This window comes from Heteronotia binoei, chromosome 16, assembly GCF_032191835.1.
Source record: "Heteronotia binoei isolate CCM8104 ecotype False Entrance Well chromosome 16, APGP_CSIRO_Hbin_v1, whole genome shotgun sequence".
NCBI lineage: Eukaryota > Metazoa > Chordata > Lepidosauria > Squamata > Gekkonidae > Heteronotia > Heteronotia binoei.
The window spans coordinates 35,992,928-36,013,258 of NC_083238.1; the positions used below are offsets into that span (position 1 = coordinate 35,992,928).

The following is a 20,331-nucleotide window of genomic DNA, read 5'->3' on the forward strand; positions in this document are numbered from 1 at the left end:
CATCAGGTGCATATGTTTTCAAGAACTCGTAGGATTCTGTTGCTTGTACCAATTGGGTTTCTCACATGAGACAGGCGTAGATGAGTCACTTCCCAAGCACAGAACCATCCAGCACATTAGATATGAAGGTGACCCTAATCAGGAGACAAGAAAGACAGCCAGGGTCCTACCTAGGCTAGAGTCACAACCAAGTGACAGAACCTGGGAGGTCTAAATGGACTGAAAAGATCTTCCTGTTGGGGGTACAGGATAAGATATAATGACCTACAAGGAGTGGGCAAAGGGGAGATATTTAGATGTGGTTTTATCATGCGTGATTTAAAAATTTAGCCACCTTGATGGCTCTTGTAACAGCAGAAAGGTGGAATATAATTTTTATTATTATTGTTATGAATGGTCACAGACAGATATTTGACTGGTAGAAGGTGTTCTGCAATTCAAGCTCTAGCAACGTTCTTGGGAATCAAAGAGGTATCTTTGTAGGATTCTTGCTTTTCAAGCAACACTGTCTTCTGGAGCTGAACTGGTGCTACTTGCTCAAAGCCCAGAATGTCCAGGTGTTTCTTGAGACTTTTAGGCACTGCTCCAAGGACAACTGGCATGGTAGGCACCTTCTTCTCCCAGAGGTGCTCTAACTCTGTTCGTAGGTCTTGGTATTTCATTATCTTCTCCTTATTTTCTTTTCTATTCTGCTGTTTCCTGGGATTGCAATGTCAATGATGATGATAATTAACATTGCTCAAACTGACTGTAAAGAATGCCACAACAGTGCTACAGCTGTTGTTCTGGAATTTTTGCAATAAGTATGGCTTACTATTAGTCAGAAATTCATGGGAACACAAACCACACAAGATAATAAATACAGATTCTTTGGGACTTCTGATTACAAACAGATAAACATCTGAGTCATAACACCCAATATCGTCACTACAGGGGGGAAAATGAGAAACAGAGTTCAGCTCATTAACACTGCAATCTCAGGAGAAAGCAGAACAGAAAGAACAGGAGAAGTTCACAAAATACCAAGACCTATGAATAGAAATATAGTGTCTCTTGGAGAAGAAGGTGACCATTGTGCCAGTTGTCATTTGGAGCCCTTGGAATGGTCTCAAGAAACATCTGGATATTCTGGGCATTTTTATGCCTAGACTCCTACCCCCTCTGAAGGACTACTCTGGTACTTACAGAAATGTGACAACAGGCAACCTTCTTTCTACATCTCACATGGTCACTCACTCTAGACTCTTCCCTGGTATGCAAATAGGATCAAAATAGGTCCTACAGTCACATGGCATGTGTGCCATCAAACACTGGTCAAAGGCTTGGCTGGGAAAAGTGATCCTAAAGGTGCAAGGTCTGGTTTCTGGCAGCTCCTTTCATTCTTTAAATCCATCAATATCAAAGACTGACTTCTTAGAAAAGACAGGACACTAGCCAACTTCCTACCTTGCCTGACCTTTCCTTACCTGGTTGATATCCTAAATAAATAAAAAATAGTAAAAACCATTTTAATCCCATAACCCTTTGTGTGATAGTTGTTCTGTCTATTAGAGGTCACCAAACATAATAAAACACTTGCATATTAAAGTTACATTGCATTTGCAATTGCTGAAAAAGTTATGAAGTTTCCTGGCTCAAGCACATGGTTTCACTGACATCAAAGCACGTGACTGGCCCAAGGTCACCCAGCAAATATCCATAGCAGAGACAGGGATCTGAACCTGGGTCTCCTAGATCCTAATCAGACTAACTACTACACCACATTGGATGTCAAGTTAGGGCATGTATACAATTGGAGTTTACCTTTTAAAAAAATTATTGGTTAGACTGGTGTGTTCACAGACCTGTGTGCACTTTATATGTTCTTATTAAACTTCTTTATGCTTTGAATGCTAGTAGTCTGATCCCTATACTTGCATCAAGCCCAATCCAGTCACACTTATCAAGAATTATGGGATGGGGGCAGCACTCGATCCTTTCATCCCCAGAGTGTGCAACCATGTCTGTTAGTTCCTGCGGTAACTCACAAGAGCAAAGTGGGAGATATGGAGATGAAGTGGAGCCTTTAAACAGCAAAGGGCAGAGAGGAGGCCTGGGTGCAGACTATTCAGGCAGAAATTCCCCCTAGTTCACTGTCTGTGGTGATAGGATCAAGCCTTTTTTTGTAGCAGGAAGTCCTTTGCATACTAGGCCACACACCCCTGATGTAGCCAATCCTTCTAGAGCTTACAGTAGGTCCTGTACTAAGAACCCTATAAGCTGTTGGAGAATTGGCTACATCAGGGCTGTGTGCCCTAATATGCAAAGGAATTCCTGCTACCAAAACAGCCCTGGATAGGAGAAATAAGTAAGAGGAAGTGGAGCCCTGCTGGGCAGAAATGCGGTGCATGAGATCAGTTCCCCACAATACTATTTTTATTTGTAAGCCACCTGGAAAGATGGCATAATGTTTATTAAATATATCAATATATGTGGGTGATGGAATCACAAGACCAATTCCTGCATGTTGGCTGCTTAACATCTAAAACATGGCAGCTAAAACTACATGGAGTTCTGGTCAAGCATAGCAATACGTTTAGACCAGTTCTTCACTAGCAGTTGTTCCACCTCCAATTTCTGCTTTCCCCAGCTCAAGCAATCAATTCACTACCTGTTGCTACACAGGTGCATTTTTGATCTGCAGCTCCCTCCAATTTCCCTTGCAGCTTCTGGATTGCTAAAAAACAAGAGGAATTTTAAACTGCATGCACCTGGCTTTTAAAAGTAAGTGCCTCATCTAGCGGGCTAGGAAACTGACCATACCAAATGGATGTTGGTGTAAGCAACAGCACTTAAACTGGATGTAATTATTCTTTTGGAATGGTATGTTTTATCCTGCTTTTGAGGCAGCCCAGTGGTGCTTTGCTGAATATATCATGTATGGCTTATATATTTCTATTTTATGTACAGCTCGTAGAAGCAATAGCGAAACATGGATTGATTATCACTGCGTCACGTTTTACTTCCTGTGCCTTGCTGTACACAAGAGAAATAGATAAAATTTGTGGAGCGTGGATCTCTGAAGATTCTTTGAAGCATGATCTCTACCTTTTAAGTGCAATGCTCCATGTAGGGTGGCCAGACCGTCCCGGTCTCCCGGGACTTTCCCGGTTCTGGCCACCCAATCCCGGCTCCCGGGCTGCCTATACCGGGACCATTACAAAGTCCCGGTATAGCCAGCGGGGAGCCGGCGGGCCGCGTGCGCGGGCCGGGAAGGCAGGGAGTGAGGCAGCCAGCGTCCCTGCGCGTGCGCACAGCGGTGTGCGCACGCGCAGGGTGCTGGCTGCCTCACTCCCCGCCTTCCCCGCCCGCGCGCGGGGTCCGGAGAGGCCGGCGCTGGTCCCTGGAGGCCTCCAGAGGCCAGCGCCGGCAGCGTGGAGAGGCCTCCGCTGGTCCCTAGAGGCCTCCAGAGGCCAGCGCAGGCAGCGGAGAGGCCTCCGCTGGTCCCTGGAGGCCTCCAGAAGCCAGCGGAGGCTTCGTGGAGAGGCCTCCGCTGGTCCCTGGAGGCCTCCAGAAGCCAGCGGAGGCTTCGTGGAGAGGCCTCCGCTGGTCCCTGGAGGCCTCCAGAGACCAGCGGAGGCATCGTGGAGAGGCCTGCGCTGGTCCCTGGAGGCCTCCAGAGGCCAGCGGAGGCTTCGTGGAGAGGCCTGCGCTGGTCCCTGGAGGCCTCCAGAGGCCAGCGGAGGCATCGTGGAGAGGCCTGCGCTGGTCCCTGGAGGCCTCCAGAGGCCAGCGGAGGCTTCGTGGAGAGGCCTGCGCTGGTCCCTGGAGGCCTCCAGAGACCAGCGGAGGCAGCGTGGAGAGGCCAGCGCTGGTTCCTGGAGGCCTCCAGAGACCAGCGCCGGCCTCTCCGGCCTCCGCAGCCGCCGCCAGCAGCCCAGAGGAGAGGCCGCCACCGCCCTGGATCCAGGTAAGCCAAAAGCGGGGGGGGGGGGGCTGGCGGGGGGGGGCGGCTGGCCTTCTTTCCTTCCCTCCTTCCTTTCTTCCTTCCTTCCCTCCTCCCTTCCCTCCCTCCCTCCTCCCTTCCCTCCATCCTCCCTTCCTTCCCTCCCTCCTCCCTCCCTTCCCTCCCTTTCTTCCTTCCCTCCCTTCCTTCCTTCCCTCCCTCCCTTCCTTCCCTCCCTCCTCCCTTCCTGACTGAATGGGCCACTGGCCTGATCCAACAGGGCTTCTCTTATGTTCTTATGTGACACAGTGTGTTGGACTGGATGGGCCACTGGCCTGATCCAACAGGGCTTCTCTTATGTTCTTATATGACGCAGAGTGTTGGACTGGATGGGCCACTGGCCTGATCCAACAGGGCTTCTCTTATGTGACACAGTGTGTTAAACTGGATGGGCCACTGGCCTGATCCAACAGGGCTTCTCTTATGTTCTTATGTGACGCAGAGTGTTGGACTGGATGGGCCACTGGCCTGATCCAACAGGGCTTCTCTTATGTTCTTATGTGACAATACTGACTTTGGTGGACCCAAGCACTGATTCAGTGTAAGGGAGCTTTGTGTTTGTGACTGGAGTGGACAATACTGACTTTGGTGGACCCAAGCACTGATTCAGTGTAAGGGAGCTTTGTGTTTGTGACTGGAGTAGACAATACTGACTTTGGTGGACCCAAGCACTGATTCAGTGTAAGGGAGCTTTGTGTTTGTGTCTTCTGGTGCAATTTTGTTCTCAGATCCTGTATTTACTTCATCAGTATATGGGATAAGGCACTTTCTCAACTGTGCTGCATAATGCAGCCTATTTATTTTGTCCTGTTTGCTCTGTTGGCTCTATCTGCGCCACCTTCATCACTTTCGGGGTGTGGATCCCCCAGTGGGGTGGTCTCGCGACTCCCTCCGCCGGCTGTTTCTGATAGCCCTGCGCCCCCTCTTTCATTTGATATGTGTCCCGTGCGGATGCCACCCTCCCGCCGGGAGATGCCGCAAAATAAGCCCCCTTGAGGCTTATGGCGGCAGGGCTCGGGGGAAGCGAGCTAGACTGCTGTTCTTTTGAGGGGTCATAGAGTGTTTTGAGCCCGTCCCTGTGGCATCGGTCCCATCGTTGTGGGGCCCAGGGGGCCGGCGCAGCGGCACGCTGAAGCAGCCTGTCGGTCACTTCCGGGTTCCTGTCCTGCATCTCGACCTGTGACAGGCTGCTTCGGCGTGCTGCTGCGCCGGCCCCCTGGGTCCCACAACGATGGGACCGATGCCACAGGGACGGGCTCGAAACACTCTATAACCCCTCAAAAGAACAGCAGTCTAGCTCGCTTCCCCCGAGCCCTGCCGCCATAAGCCTCAAGGGGGCTCATTTTGCGGCATCTCCTGGTGGGAGGGTGGCACCCGCACGGGACACATATCAAATGAAAGAGGGGGCGCAGGGCTATCAGAAACAGCCGGCGGAGGGAGTCGCGAGACCACCCCACTGGGGGATCCACACCCCGAAAGTGATGAAGGTGGCGCAGATAGAGCCAACAGAGCAAACAGGACAAAATAAATAGGCTGCATTATGCAGCACAGTTGAGAAAGTGCCTTATCCCATATACTGATGAAGTATATACAGGATTTGAGAACAAAATTGTTTCCGGCGGTGATATTTGGGGGATTTTTGGGGACGTCACAGGAAGTGCTGTGAAGTCACTTCCTGTTTCCGGCAGTGGCATTTGGGGAAATGATGTCATTTGGGGGAAGCGATGTCACAGGAAGTGATGTCACTTCCCGTTTCCGGCAGGTGACTCGGGGAAATGATGTCACAGGAAGTGGTGTCACTTCCTGTTTCCGGCGGTGGCATGACGTCACCAGAAGTGATGTCACTTCCTGTTTCCGGCGGCGCGCGCGCACCCCTACCTTCCACCCCCCCCCAAGGTGTCCCTGGCTGTCCTTCAGACATTATGGTCACCCTAGCTCCATGTGAAAGACTCCATCGTTTGAATTTTCACCTGCACCCTACTATTGAAATATATTGGACATTAATTTGTATCTAGATGACTGCTGGTGTGGGCGTATGTTCCTTATTATCTTATAATTTGTGATTTATTCAATATAAATTGTGTAGATTTACCAAATGCTGTGAGTAGTGTTTGAATTGTATATTAATTTTGAGGCTGGTTCTTGCAGAGGTTCACTGTAGCCTTTATTTCCTGCTTAGGCTTCCCAACCCCCCCGCTCTGGCGGGGGACTTCTGGGTTCGCAGCCTAATCTCCCACCCCCCAGAAATCGGGAAGCGGAGTGGGGGGTGGAGGGGGGGGGAGAACATACCTGCAGGCTTCATATTGTTGAGATCCTGAGCCGTTTGTAAAATGTGTGGCCCCTTTAAGGCTGGGCAAGAAGCAGGAAGAGCTTCGGAGAACAGCCCCTCCCTTTTTTCTTTCGTTTTCACAGCAAGTAGAGTTCTCCAATCTGGTAACTATTTGTGTGTGTGAGAGGGAGGGGGTAGGGGATTCCCTGGTTTGGAAGCCCTCCCCCCCCTTTAGAAAGCGTGGGGGGAGGGAAATGTCTACTGGGCACTCTATTATTCCCTATGGAGAACGATTCCCATAGGGAATAATAGGGAATTGATCGGTGGGTATTGGGGGCTCTGGGGGGGCTATTTTTTGAGGTAGAGGCACCAAATTTTTAGTATAACATCTAGTACCTCTCCCCAAAATACCCCCCAAGTTTCAAGAAGATTGGACCAGGGGGTCCAATTCTATGAGCCCCAAAAGATGGTGCCCCTATCCTTCATTATTTCCTATGGAAGGAAAGCATTGAAAAAGTGTGCCGTCCCTTTAAATGTGATGGCCAGAACTCCTTTGGAGTTCAATTATGCTTGTCACATCCTTGTTCCTGGCTCCACCCCAATGTCTCCTGGCTCCACCCCCAAAGTCTCCTGGCTCCGCCCCCAAAGTCCCCAGATTTTTCTTTAATTGGACTTGGCAACCCTATTCCTGCTCCAATATCTGCGTTGCTCTTTGTTGGTTGCGCTAACATCTAAAACATGGCAGCTAAAACTACATGGCATTCTGGTCAAGCATAGCAATACGTTTTGACCAGTTCCTCACTAGCAGTTGCTCCACCCCCAATTTCTGCTTTCCCCAGCTGAAGCGATCTGCTACACAGATACATTTTTGATCTGCAGCTCCCTCCAATTTCCCTTGCAGCTTCTGGATCACTAAAAAACAAGAGCAAGAAACCATGAGGAAAATTGGAGGGTGCTGCAGATCAAAATATGCCCACAAAGCAACTGGTGGGGAACTGATTGCTTGAGCCAGGGAAAGCAGACGGCTGGGAGTGGAGCAACTGCCAGTGAGGAATCGGTTTTTGAAAGGGTGCAAGAGTCAAAGCTATACTTCAATTTGACCCCATAATATAATACACTCCCTGCAACCCATGGGGAATGATATACAAAGAACAATTAATCCAGAATTATATGTGGAATCCTTAAGTCTTATGTTTGGCTCTCAGAAGTCCTTTGTTTCCTGTTTAACCAAGGAAAAAACCTCCACCTTCTTCAGAGGCTGAATAATTAGCAGAAGTAAATATTTGTGTGTATGTGGGTGGTAGTCAAATGGGAAAGAGTAATTAAAATTCGGCTTCCTGGGCAAATTTTTGCAGTCAGAAGTACAATTGGAAAAGAACATTTGCTTTAGGCTGTTGCCTCTTGTCTGCGCAGAAATCATGCAGTCCTTACTGTATGTTCTTTTGTCTTCCATGTTTTGAAAAAATCAGATAGAGCACTGCAACTATAGCGATCTGTAGGCATCACCCCACAGAGAGGAGCTGGACATCTTCTGTTGCTTAATGTCCAAAAGGCTACACAGGAAACCAGGACATTCTTGCGTGAGGCTGACAGCACTATCCTTTCTGCTTCTTTTTTTAAAGTACAGTATATGATAAAATACTGTATCAAAGAAACTTAATTTCCCCTCCCTGTTATTAGAAAAAAGAAATCGGATTTATATCCTGCCCTATACTCTGAATCTCAGAGTCTCAGTGTGGTTACAATCTCCTTTACCTCCCCCCCCCCACAACAGACACCCTGTGAGGTAGGTAGGGCTGAGAGACCTTTTTACAGCAGCTGCCCTTTCAAGACAACTCCTATGAAAGCTATGGCTGACCCAAGGCCATTCCAGCAGGTGCAAGTGGAGGAGTGGGGAATCAAACCTGGCTCTCCCAGATAAGTGTCCGTGCACTTAACCACTACACAAAACTGTCTCTCTATTATGTATGAAGTATGAACTGGCTTCATATTATGTATGAAGTACAAAAAAATCATACAGTGAGACATTTAACCTTCCCTTGGGAGGCCTGGGTGAAGCAGCCTCTTTTCTTTGTGTTGCATTTTTTTCAGGACCCCAAGCTCACAAGACCCTTTCAGTTGCCTGAATGGAGCATCTCATCTGAGATACCAAAAAGAGAGTGAGAGAATGAGAGAGCAGAGCTCTCACAGGGCCAAAGATGCTCTGGACTTGTCTCGTTCACAAAAAACACATCCTTTACATTTAAAGCCACTGCTGTCAACGCCTCACTGACTGCTTAAGTTCCTCTCCAGATGGGAGCAGAGTGCTCGGCCTCTGACCTCTGTATTCTTCTGCCCCGTGAGGCTGTGGTCTCTCTTTAACAATGCTGTGGGCAATACAATGGGATTCTTCTTCACCTCTTTGGTGCCCACAGAATCCTCCACCGTTCACGTTGTTTGCCATAACCTTTCGTAAAAGACTCCACTTTTTCCCTTTCGAAGTCTCCCACTGCATTTGTTTCTGATAAAATTTGGGGAATTGCATAGAATCATAGAGTTGGAAGGGACCTCTAGGGTCATTTAGTCCAACCCCTGCAGGAAAATCACAAACATCTCCCCATAAATTCACAGGATCTTCATTGCTGTCAGATGGCCATCTAGCCTCTGTTTAAAAACCTCAAAGGAAGGAGAGCCCACCACCAATTTAAGGATGTCCTAAGATGATGTGGAGTAATGTATGTAAGTAATGTATGGCTGTGAGAGTTGGACCATAACGAAGGCCGAGCGCAGAAGAATAGGTGCTTTGAGCTGTGGTGCTGGAGAAGAATCTTGAGTCCCTTGGACCGCAAGATCAAATCAGTCAGTCCTAAGGGAAATCAACCCTGACTGTTCCCTGGAAGGTCAGATGATGAAGCTGCAGCTCAAATACTTTGGCCACCAAATGAGAAGGGAGCACTCACTTGAGAAGATACTGATGCTGAGAAAGACAGAAGGCAAAAGAAGAGGGGGACGGCAAAAGATGAGATGGCTGGACAGCATTACTGATGTAACAAACACAAATTTGAGCAGACTTCAGAGGATGGTGGAAGACAGGAGGACCTGGCGTGACTTTGTCCATGGGGTCGCAAAGAGTCAGACTCGACTGTGCGACTGAACAACAAGATGATGTGCAATCCTACTCCCTTTACATCTGTACTCTAGAGCGTAAGCAAGAACACTGTGGTGGAGCGGAGGGGGCACAATTTGCAGTCACGAAGCAATAGGTGCTTGAAGCCATCTCTTGTTCATTACATTCTACTTGCCCCCCTCCCCTTTGCACCCTCCTCCTCCCATGTTGGGATTTCAACTATGTGTCTACTGTAGGGGTGCAGCTGTAGCAGAAAAGCTGGTGCAAAAGTTGAGCATCCCCTCTCACCTGCAGCTTCTCCACTGACAACTCTGCAGCTTTTCTGAAATGTCTTTGGTTCCCAGGCCTAAGCTGACAGCCAAAAGTTTGGTTTGGCCTCCATATACGCGGACTGATCTGGCACCTTCTACTGAGTCAAGTTAATGTTCTATACAGATTGTGGAGAGGCATAAATATTCATCTGTTATATGCTCACAGACAAAGCACAAAAACGCTACACACAGATAATTCCCCAAAGTGACATTAAGCAGCAGCTTCCAATGTCTCGAGTAAACAAGACTCTTTGGCAACTGAAGTAAATGACCAGACTAAATAAGCAGAGAATAAAGCAATTAATATTCAGAGTGAGAGATTACTCCTTTGGATACCAGTTAGTGTTTTGGAATGTTATATACCTGAGGACATCAGAATGAATTATTTGCACACACACATATTTTGTACTCAGTGATGAATTTTGTACTCAATGATGAATTTTTATACCAATGCTTGTTGAATAAGTGATTTATACTAATTGAAGAAATGCTAATTGATGCTACTTCAGTTTTAGCGGCCTCGCAACACAATGATTTCCTTTAAGACATATTTAGAAAACAAAGTAATTGAGTGGTAAGCTTCTGCACACACACAAAAACGTGGGATAAGAACTGCCAGCCTGAATTAGGAACAAGTCAAGACAAACCGATCACATTATGTATAAATGGGATGTACTCATATAAAAACAAACTGTATATCTTCCTTTGATAAACAGAATGCACTGCGTCTATCTCCCTGTACTATCATGTAACTTACCTCATGTGCAGACATTGCTATATTGTACATTTCTCCACTCCTACCAGTTAGCAAAATACCAAGGTAACATTAACACAGGGATGGCCAAACTTGTTTAATGTAAGAGCCACATAAAATAAACGTCAGATGTTTGAGAGTCGCAAGACATGACCATCAGAAGTTTGAGAGCTGCAAGACAGGGAGGGAGGAAAATGGAAGGGGAAGATGGATAAAAGCAACTTTTAATGCATTCTCCAAGATGCCTGCTGGCTTGGCTTGGAAAAGTGATTTAAAGAGACAAATGCCTTCTCCAAGCTGGCCGATAGGGCAGTGAGGGCTTCAAGAGCAATCCAATATGTGTGAAAGAGCCGCATGTGGCTCTTGAGCCATCATTTGGCCACCCCTGCATTAGCATATAGGATTTTACTATACATCACGAGGAGTTAGAAATAGTCAGGAGTTAGAGATAGACTGACTAGAAATAGTCACATCAGGTCACAGCTGACTTATGGCCATCCCACAGGGTTCTCAAGGCAAGAGACATCAAGTTCACCATGCCTGCCTCAGCGTCATGACCCTGGACTTCCTTGGTGGGCTCCCACCCGAGTACTGACCAGCGCCAACTCCTTGGCTTCCAAGATCTGATGAGAACAAGCTAGCTTGATCTATCCAGGTCAGAGTCATTCTCACGATATACAATAAAAAAAACCCCCAGGAATTCATACTGCAGTTAAAGAAACCAGAGTGCGCCTAGTCAAAGGGGAGACTATGTCACGGAGATGCCATTTTTCTATGGCAGGCCTGTGTTTCTTGCTGCATGCCCTAATAGGGCCAAAGCTGAGCATCTAAACAACAAGGAAGAAATGCTGTTCAGCAGGCCTCGGATTCAGTGGGAGCTCACAGGAGCGCAGCTCCTGAACCTTTCTGAGAGTTCCTCCTCCTCCTTCTGAGAGTTCCACCTCCTTGACCATTGAATAGTAGGTGAAGCTGCATAACAATCCCTGGATGAGCTCCACCACCTATTTTTCTACAAAATGACCCCTTGCGTTCAGCAAACTAAGATAGGAAAGGGGTCAGAAATGCTTTATGGTCTCTCTGTATCCAAACATTTCTCTACAATCAGGTCAAAGGGAAGGGAAGAGGGAAATAAAGGAAGAAGCCAAATTCTGAACAAGCCTTTGTCCTGCTAATAGAGCTGTCTCTGCTAACCGTATTTTCTACACTGTGTGATCTGGACAATTTATTACCGTTAAGAAAAAGTATATGGAGGAGAGGAAACCCAGAACCTGATATATTTGTAGAGCATGAAGCCCTAACTTAGGTTTCTTAAGCATGTGTAAATGGGATTTACAGTGTCTCCACGCATCATTGATGCAATAGCTGTACTGGAAATTAAAACTCAGCTTTATATTCCAGAGAGTGCCTCACTCAGTGTGATACTGTGACATCAAGTTCTGTTTACCCCTTAGGCTGGTGTGGCATTAACTTCAGGTTTTGACGATGCCTCTATAAATAAAGGAAGAAAGACGCTGAGCGGCAGGGTAATAGTTGCACAGCATGACACAAAGACAGCGGGGGATTTTTTAAAAAGGAATTCAGATGTGCCTCTCTTCCCCAGGGAACTCCTGCTAGTACGGAGCAGAGTGATGCTCTTTGTGTTTAGACCTAGCCTTCTCACACAGAGAATGCTGTGATGATTCTTTGCCCTCCTTCGATGATTCTCTAGCCCTCGCTGGCTAAAAATGCTGGCTCCAACAAACGCAAACTTCTGTTTTCATCTAAGTTTGCTTATCATTATGAACTTTCTCCCGCCCCCCTTCTAATGTCTTCCTTACTTTATCCAGAAGGTGAGAGTAGTTTTAACTAATTAGAAGAGATGCCTATAACAAATCATTTAAACGGCTGATGTTTACTGTTTCCAAAATCGTTTGTAAGTTTGCTAGATGATTACATTGGACTGCGGATATCCCTGAACAGGGGAGTCAAGTCGAAACCCTTCCTATTACTCCCTATCAATCTCGAGTGCAAGTGTTACTGCAAATGAGTACCTACTCTGCATTTTACACAAGGATGCTGGCAGACAAGGCCTTAAGATCATAGCCTGAAGCCAACTGTTTTCTTTCCCTGCCTTCTTTTTAAACAACTAGTCTAATGAAGCTTTTATTTTTTAACAGCACTCAAAAGCCTGCATGCTGTTATGTGTTGTTTTTGGCTGGTGCTACTAAAAAGCAGGGTGGGTTCCAGGCTCTGAGGGGCTCTGAGCAGAGTGCTCCCAGGGCCCCTCTCCCCTCTTCTAAACACCAGTTCTCCTGCATTCTCTCCTTCCCTTCCTCCCACCTGCACCCATCCCCTTTGCCTGCCTGCCTATGAACTCTCCTACTGCCTATGCTCACCACCACCTGCAGCCCTTTCCCCAGTGGCTCTGGGCACTGTGTGTAGCTGGGAGCATGGTGAAGTGCTAGCAAATAAGTGTGTGTGTGGAAGTGTCCTGCCAAAAGTCCTGCCAATTGCCCAACCTCCGGGTATGCTGACTCCAACCCTGCTAAAGGGTATTATGTGGCTAACGTTTTTGGATTATGCATTGGACTCATTCAGCTACCTACTCATCAAAGCTATACACACGCTGCCTGCCTGCCTACTCTCATAATAGGGAACCAGTGGCAATTGGATTGATGTCTTAGATGCAACTCAAAACAATCTTGTTTCTATCCTGGTGCATGGAGCATTTTCCTCCTACATTATCCTCTTCATTTCCATGGAAAGGGACGGCTTCCCACATCTTTTGAACTGAAGTCAGCAGTTCTTGTGGCCAGTGGAACACTGGGGACCTTGGCTCAAGGCAATAAAGTTTTAAGCTGTTCTATGCTGCATTTGTTTTCCTACAAGAGCTAAGCTGCAGTGATCACCTGGGACAGTCTAATCCTGATTTTGCAGTAGCATTTGCTCTGCCCGCCCCCCTTTCTGCTTTCCCCAGATCAAGCAATCGATTCCCCACCAGTTGCTGTGCAGCCACATTTTGACCTGCAGCTCCCACCAATTTCCCCCGTCTTCCTGATCTTGTTTTTTAGACATCAGGAAGATGTGGGGGAACCTGGAGGGACCCGTGGGTCAAAATGCAGCCATGCAGCAACTGCTGGTGAATTGTTTGCTTGATCCAGGGAAAGCAGAAGCCCAGGGGTGCAGCAACTGCTACTGCAGAATCAGTCTTGTCTGTAGTACCGTCACATTTTGTCTTCGATAGGCAGACCACAATGCTTTCCCCTTGCTCGAACTACTAGGGCAGGGGTCCCCAAACTTTTCGAGCCTGTCAGCACCTTTGCAGGGGTCATTTAATAGAAAAAGAGGTGCCAGAGCTCATTAGCACAACTCATTTGCATAACTTATTTGCATATGCCACACACTCCTGGCATCAGCAGAAGGTGTACTAAATTCTATAAGCATCTACCTTAAAATGATTCATGACTTATAATTATCACAATAATAATAATACATTTTATTTGTATCCCGCCCTCCCCGCCGAAGCAGGCTCAGGGCGGCTAACAGGACATGGTATGCACCATGATTTTACATAAAACAATTTTAAAATACAATTAATAAATACATTTTAAAAACAGTTACATAAGAATTTAAAACTACAGTAAATTAAGGTGCTATTCACTAGATGTGTTCCGATGGCTGGATGTCGTTTTCAGGGTTCCTTATAAGCTTGTAGAAAGAGGGTGGTTTTGCAAGCCCTGCGGAACTGATTAAAGTCCCGCAGGGCTCGCACTTCCTCTGGTAGTTGATTCCACCAGTGGGGGGCCATTATGGAGAAGGCCTGCTCCCTCATTACTTTCAATTTGGCCTCCTTTGGTCCAGGGATCCTTAAAAGGCTTTGGGAGCTAGATCTTAGTGCTCTCTGGGGAACGTGTGGAGAGGTAGGCAGGTCCTCGGCCATATAGGGCTTTAAAGAAAACCTTACTCCCATCATACTTTTTAAATTACTTTTTCCTAGGTGGCCACAGTGGCATGATGAAGATTCCCATCTGCTTTATATGGCAAAGGAGATTGTGACTGCTCTGAGGGTGCTATCACACTGGGAAATTGACACAATAGTATCCCGAGGCGGAAAAACCCAATTCAGACAGGTCCATTTTAGGGGGATCAGACAGCCGCCGTTGAAGCGGTAGTATCCCAGCAGCCATCCATGCTTCTGAAGCCTTCAGACTGCTGGCCTGGTTCCACTGTGGAAAGGGTGGTTTTTCTGTGAAGGATGTGAGTGTGCACTCATATCGAGAAGTGCACAAGTGCACCGTGGAGAAGGGCTAGGAAAAAAAACACTGACTGTGCCAGAAATGGCTTGGCGTGATCACACAGCTCTTCCGTTCATGAGTCGCGCCGGGACATTCAGACAGCAGCCAAGTATGTGACCTACAATCAATTCAGGGGGATGCTACCGGGAGAATCCAAGTAGCTTTTAAATGCAGATAGGAGGTGTCTGGGGACAGGCTGGGCTCGGAGGGCAGATGTGCTTGTGTGAACGAGCACCTTTGAATCAAACGGGAGGTGTTCCTAGCTCGGGCCAAATCTCTTGTGTGAACCTCCCCCCCCCCCCCCCCCCGGCAATTCAGAGTACAGGGTGGGATATAGATCCAATATCATCATCTTCTTGGTTATGGGTGGCCTGGCATTGTTCTGTGCCCTATGTGGTTTATGCCCCGCGAGAGAAGAGTGAAATGAGGGAGTCCGCGAGACGTCGCACGGCTCTCAAGATTGAAAGCTCCTGCAAAGCTGTTGCATAATCTCCTTTCTGCAGAGAGGCAGGGCCAGCCTGAGTCCCATGAACTCTGCAGCAGCAGTAAGTAAAAATTACCTGATAGAGAGGCATGCAGATGCTATCAATCCACTCCAGCTGCAATCGAGGCAGTTCATCTTTCCTGTTCCGATCAAAAATAGCCTGAATTGAGGGAAGTGGGGGGGGGGAGAGAGAGAGAGAAAGAGGAGAAATATGTCATGTTTTATTACTCTGGAGTATTTTATAGACACTGCTTCATCCAACACTATGGACCCAGTATCAAATTGTTACAAACTGAACGCTTCGAAAACCATAATCAATCTTTACACAGGCTTTCCACATCTTTTGTCTAGGATGAAAAATAAACCATTTATTCTAAGGCCCTGTTTATGGGATTTGTAAGTGTAATTTATTGGACTGTTATACCTTGTAATTCCTTAACGTCAAATAAATATACCGTATAGTTAGCATTCAAGTGCGGGGAGAGAAGGCAGAGTATAAAGATGTGTACTCCTCACCCCACCCTGCCTACCTCCTTCCTTCATCCCAGAAGGACCTTCAGTGGATGTTCAGCGTGACAATGATGCTTGGAGCACTGGGTGGGTCATGGAACAGAACAGCAGTGTTTGAACTTCACAGGGTTGGTGCACGAGTTTGGAAGGTACTGCTAACTTTTAGGTCTCTTGATTCAGCGGTCAAAGTACATTTGAACAAAATAGTGCACATTTGTGCAGGTGCCATTTTTTTCAGCTCCCTCCTGCCATTTCCCCCCTGGGCCATCAAATAGCTTTTAAAATAAACATTGGCCATGGCTTAGATTGCTATAGTGCTATAGCAATAGTGCTATAGTGTTATGATGTTATAATTCAGGGGTGTCAAACATGCAGTTCGGGAGCCTAATCAGGCCCCCGGAGGGCTCCTATCAAGCCCCCAAGCAACTGCTTCCTTTCTTGCTTCCTTCTGCTTTCTTGCTTCCTTCTGCATAACAGCTTGCATTGCAAGCCTTGCTCAATTGCACAGGAGCTACAGAGCAAAACCTCTATTTTCTTCACAGGGGGAGGAATAGCTTGCTTTTGCCAGGCTCTCTCAATTGCACAGCAGAGCTATTGAGCCAAGCCTCTCTGCCTTCTATTGGCTCAAACTCCTGGGGAAGGAAGGAAAGAGCCAGAGCTTCTTTTGCCCAGTTCCCTGGATCCCATGGAAGAAATACAAAGAAAGCATCTTTAAAACCAATGGGTGCTAATGTTTTAAGTTTTTAAAAATATATATATTTGTGTCTGTCTGTGTCCTTCATAACATTTATATATCTGCTACCTAATCTTAAACAAGTACACACATGGCGTAGCCCGCCATGTCCCAGTCCAACCTGACATGGCCTGGCCAAACAAGGTCTCATTTATGTCAGTTCCGGCCCTCATAACATATGAGTTCAACACCCCTGTATATAGTTTCTTTTGAATTCCCAGGTTGTTGGGTTTTTTAAAAAAGAAGTCTCTAGCATTTGTCATTGCTGAGATATCCCTTTCCACGTATATCTCTTTAACAAAAGAAGATAAGAGACTTACTTTAAAACATCGTGATGATATAACAGTATATAACACTAACAGAGCAGAGGTTCATCAATGGCTATTAGCCACAATGTATAGATGGAGCACTCTGTCTGGGGCAGTGATGTTCCGTATTCTTGGTGCTTGGGGGGCAAGAGTGGGAGGGCTTCTGGAGTTCTGACCTCACTGGTGGACCTCCTGATGGCACCTCGTTTTTGGACACTGTGTGACACAGTGTGTTGGACTGGATGGGCCACTGGCCTGATTCAACATGGCTTCTCTTATGTTCTTATGCTTCAACTGCCTCAAAGCCAAAACCACCCAGATAGCTTCAAGAGGGGATTGGATAAACATACGGAGCGGAGGTCCATCAGTGGCTAATAGTCACAAGGTATAGATGGAACACTCTGTCTGGGCAGTGATGCTCTATATCTGGGGTGTCAAACTCATTTGTTACGAGGGCCGGATCTGACATAGAGGGGACCTTGTTGGGCCGGGCTATGTTGGGCCGGGCCGTGTGCGTTAGGTAGCACAGATAGAAACTTTATAAAAGACACAGACAAATGCAATTAAAGATTTTTCAAAAACTTAAAACATGCTTAAAACATTAAAACTTGGTCTTAAAGGTGCTTTATTTATATTTCTCCAATGGGATCCAGGGAACTGGGCAAAGGAAGCTCTGGCTCTTTCCTTCTTTTCTCAGGGAACCAGGAGGGGGAGGAGCCTCAGCCAATAGAAGGAAGAGAGGCTTAGCTCAGTAGTTCTGCTGTGCAATTGAGAGAGACTGGTAAAGCAAGCTCTTCCTCCCCAAGGGAAGAGTCTCAGCTAATGGAGAAAATAGAGGTTTTAATCTATAGCTCCTGTGCAGTTGAGCAAGCTGTGATGCAGAAGGGAGTAAGGGAGAGGGAGAAGGAAGCAGATGACAGCAAGTTGCTCAAGGGCCTGATAGTAGCCCTCCGGGGGCCTGATTCGGCCCCTGGGCTGCATGTTCAACACCCCTGCTCTATATTCTTGGTGCTTGAAGGGCAACAGTGGGAGGACTTTTGGAGTTTTGGCCTGCCTGGTGGATCTTCTGATGGCGCCTGGGGTTTGGCCACTGTTTGACACAAAGCGTTGGACTAATTGGGCCATTGGCCTGATCCAACACTGCTTCTCTTATATTCCGATTCAATAGTCATTAAAAAACCCATGCAAAATTCCTGGTAGGGAGGGAGAGATGGCTGCTATTAGGGCAGGGAAACCTACCCTGTGGAAGCCCCATCACCACTGTGCTATAAGAGTACCCATAGCAGCAACTGGGAAAGCCACACAAGCTCATCCCCATGTTGTCCAAGGAACCGAGATAAATTTCATACCAAATTAAACATGTGCCTTAACACATTTCTGAAGCGGATTTGCATTGCATGGAAATTTTATTTCATCTGTTCTTTTATCTTTTCACTTATTCTAGTGGATTTTTATGCAAACCAGACCTTCCTTGAATTAAGCGGTGACAAAATAACTGTACCCCTTTTTCACTTTAAATATTAAAGATTTATAGGTCTTTTTCAGAACTCAGCAATAAAACCAGGTAGCATGCATGCCTCTCAGGCTGTCTTCTTATTCCAGATAAGAATTCTGTTATTCTAAATAACAGGTAGTTTTCAAAATTGGCGATCAAAACTTACAGAAGGTGTGAGTTTGAGCTCGACTCTCTCTCTGTCTCCTTGTTCGAAGAATTCGCTGGTTACCAGTTCAGCAACCTAAAACACATATTAAATCGTCAATGCGGTTTCCTAATGTTTGCTAAGAATGATGCATTTTCTGACAGATTACATATGGAGCTTAAAGCCGCCCCTCTGATTCTAGATCAACTGTTGCTTGGAATTCTTGTGGAATCAGAGCCACAGCCTAAAATTAACATGTTTAATCAGTCCCTAGAGCACACTCTGAAATCACTCTGAACTTGGTTTCAAAAGCATTTAAGAAACACCAGGATAACTCTTTTCTAGGCAAGGCATCTAGAGGTAACCTAGTATAGATCAAAGCCGCTCTGTACCCAGAAAGAAGCCTTTTCTGATTATATTCTCTGGCTCACTCAAGCGTTACCAGCATATGAGCCTGATGTAAGCATCTGGGATCTAAATAGGAGTCAATTGCACCTTTAATTGACTCCTATTTTGTTCTACTACTTCAGACCAACGCGGCTGCCTATTTGGATGCATCTGGGATCTGTTTAACTTCTTTAGCGTGAGGCCAAATGATGCTTAAATTGGAGATCTGTGGGCAGGTCTCTCAACATGTGATTGAGCTGTAAAAACTGGCTGCAGGGGGATCCTGGTACCCCTTCCTCACTGTTTCCCCTGACTTGAAATGCACCAGTATGGAAAAAGAACAGGCTTCAGTGAGGCACTGAGTGGCATTCCTTTCTGAGGAAATCACTCAGAAGACCACTGCCTGCACTTTCCACAATATTGAGCTGTACAGATTCCTCTTGTGGCTACTTTCTGTGGGCAACACACATGTCAGGAGATCCAGTCATGGATCCTCAACACCATGTGTCATTGGGCCCACTTCTGTTGCCCTTTGGCCTGAACCTCTGCAATCCAATAAATATTTCCTCCTGTTCTTGCCATAATTCCTTAACGTGCCTTCCATGAATAGTGACATAAAGTCAACAATATACTATTGACTGCAGCTTGTAAATCTCTTACACATGCCAAAATTAATTTCCTGAATCCTTGCACACTGTACACACACCACATCTTTCATGGGAAATCATTCATGGGAATCAGAACGGGAACAGAAGCACCATTTATTTATTAATTTAAAAGGTTTACATCCTGCCTTTCTTCATGGCTCAAGACGGTTCAAGTTCGTCTTATTTTTTTTGCTGTCAAGTTGCAGTCGACTTATGGTGACCCCAGCAAGATTTTCACAGCAAGAGACATTCAGAGGTGGTTTGCCATTGCCTGCCTCTGTGTATGACCCTGGTATTCCTTGGTGGTCTCCCATCCCAATATTGACCAGGACCAACCTTGCCTAGCACGTCTAGGTTGGACGAGATCGGGCTAGCCTGAGCCCTTAACGGTGGGCTTTTCCACATCCAGCTGTGGATTCCATGTCACGTTGGATTCTTAGCTGCATCGGTCTCTCTTGCATGTTGTTGCTCTCCTGGTTTCCAAGTTTTCCCAATGCTTTCTCAGACTACTTTTGTTGTAATCTGAAAAAACACAGGGAAAACTCGAAGGTTGAAAAAAATGGGAGAGCAACTACTTACCTGCAGAGCCCTGGGTAAGTAAGGGAGGAGGAAACCCATGCAGTTAAAAAGCCAAGGTGAAGCAAGAACCTGATGCGGGAAAGATGTGGTAAAGAACGTTAGAACGCCTTCCCTAGGGAGATTCCTCTGTCTCCCTCTATAGGTGTTTTTTTTTTTCATTTGTTGTTTACATACTTGGCATACTCTCAACAATGGTTAATGGCTTCCTCCCTAGTTCTGGTTCTGTATGTGTTTTTCTTGAATTATTTTATCATTTTAAATGTTGTTCTAAATTGTTCAAATGTTTTCATGTTCACTGCCTTGGGGATCAAGATTGGGTGGAAAGGCAGGAGGAGAGGATAGGA

General features: G+C 46.5%; 1 protein-coding gene across 1 annotated transcript in view; it reads right to left on the bottom strand.

Moving 5' to 3' along the window:
- The window catches only part of PDE11A (phosphodiesterase 11A), a 284,908-nt gene that overhangs the window by 16,248 nt on the left and 248,329 nt on the right, over positions 1–20,331 (bottom strand). Inside the window, exons 18-19 of the mRNA XM_060257021.1 lie at positions 18,396–18,470; positions 15,260–15,343 (exon numbers count right to left, since the gene is read on the bottom strand). Of these exons, the coding sequence (XP_060113004.1) occupies positions 15,260–15,343; positions 18,396–18,470 (159 nt within the window). The remainder of the gene's footprint in view (positions 1–15,259; positions 15,344–18,395; positions 18,471–20,331) is intronic.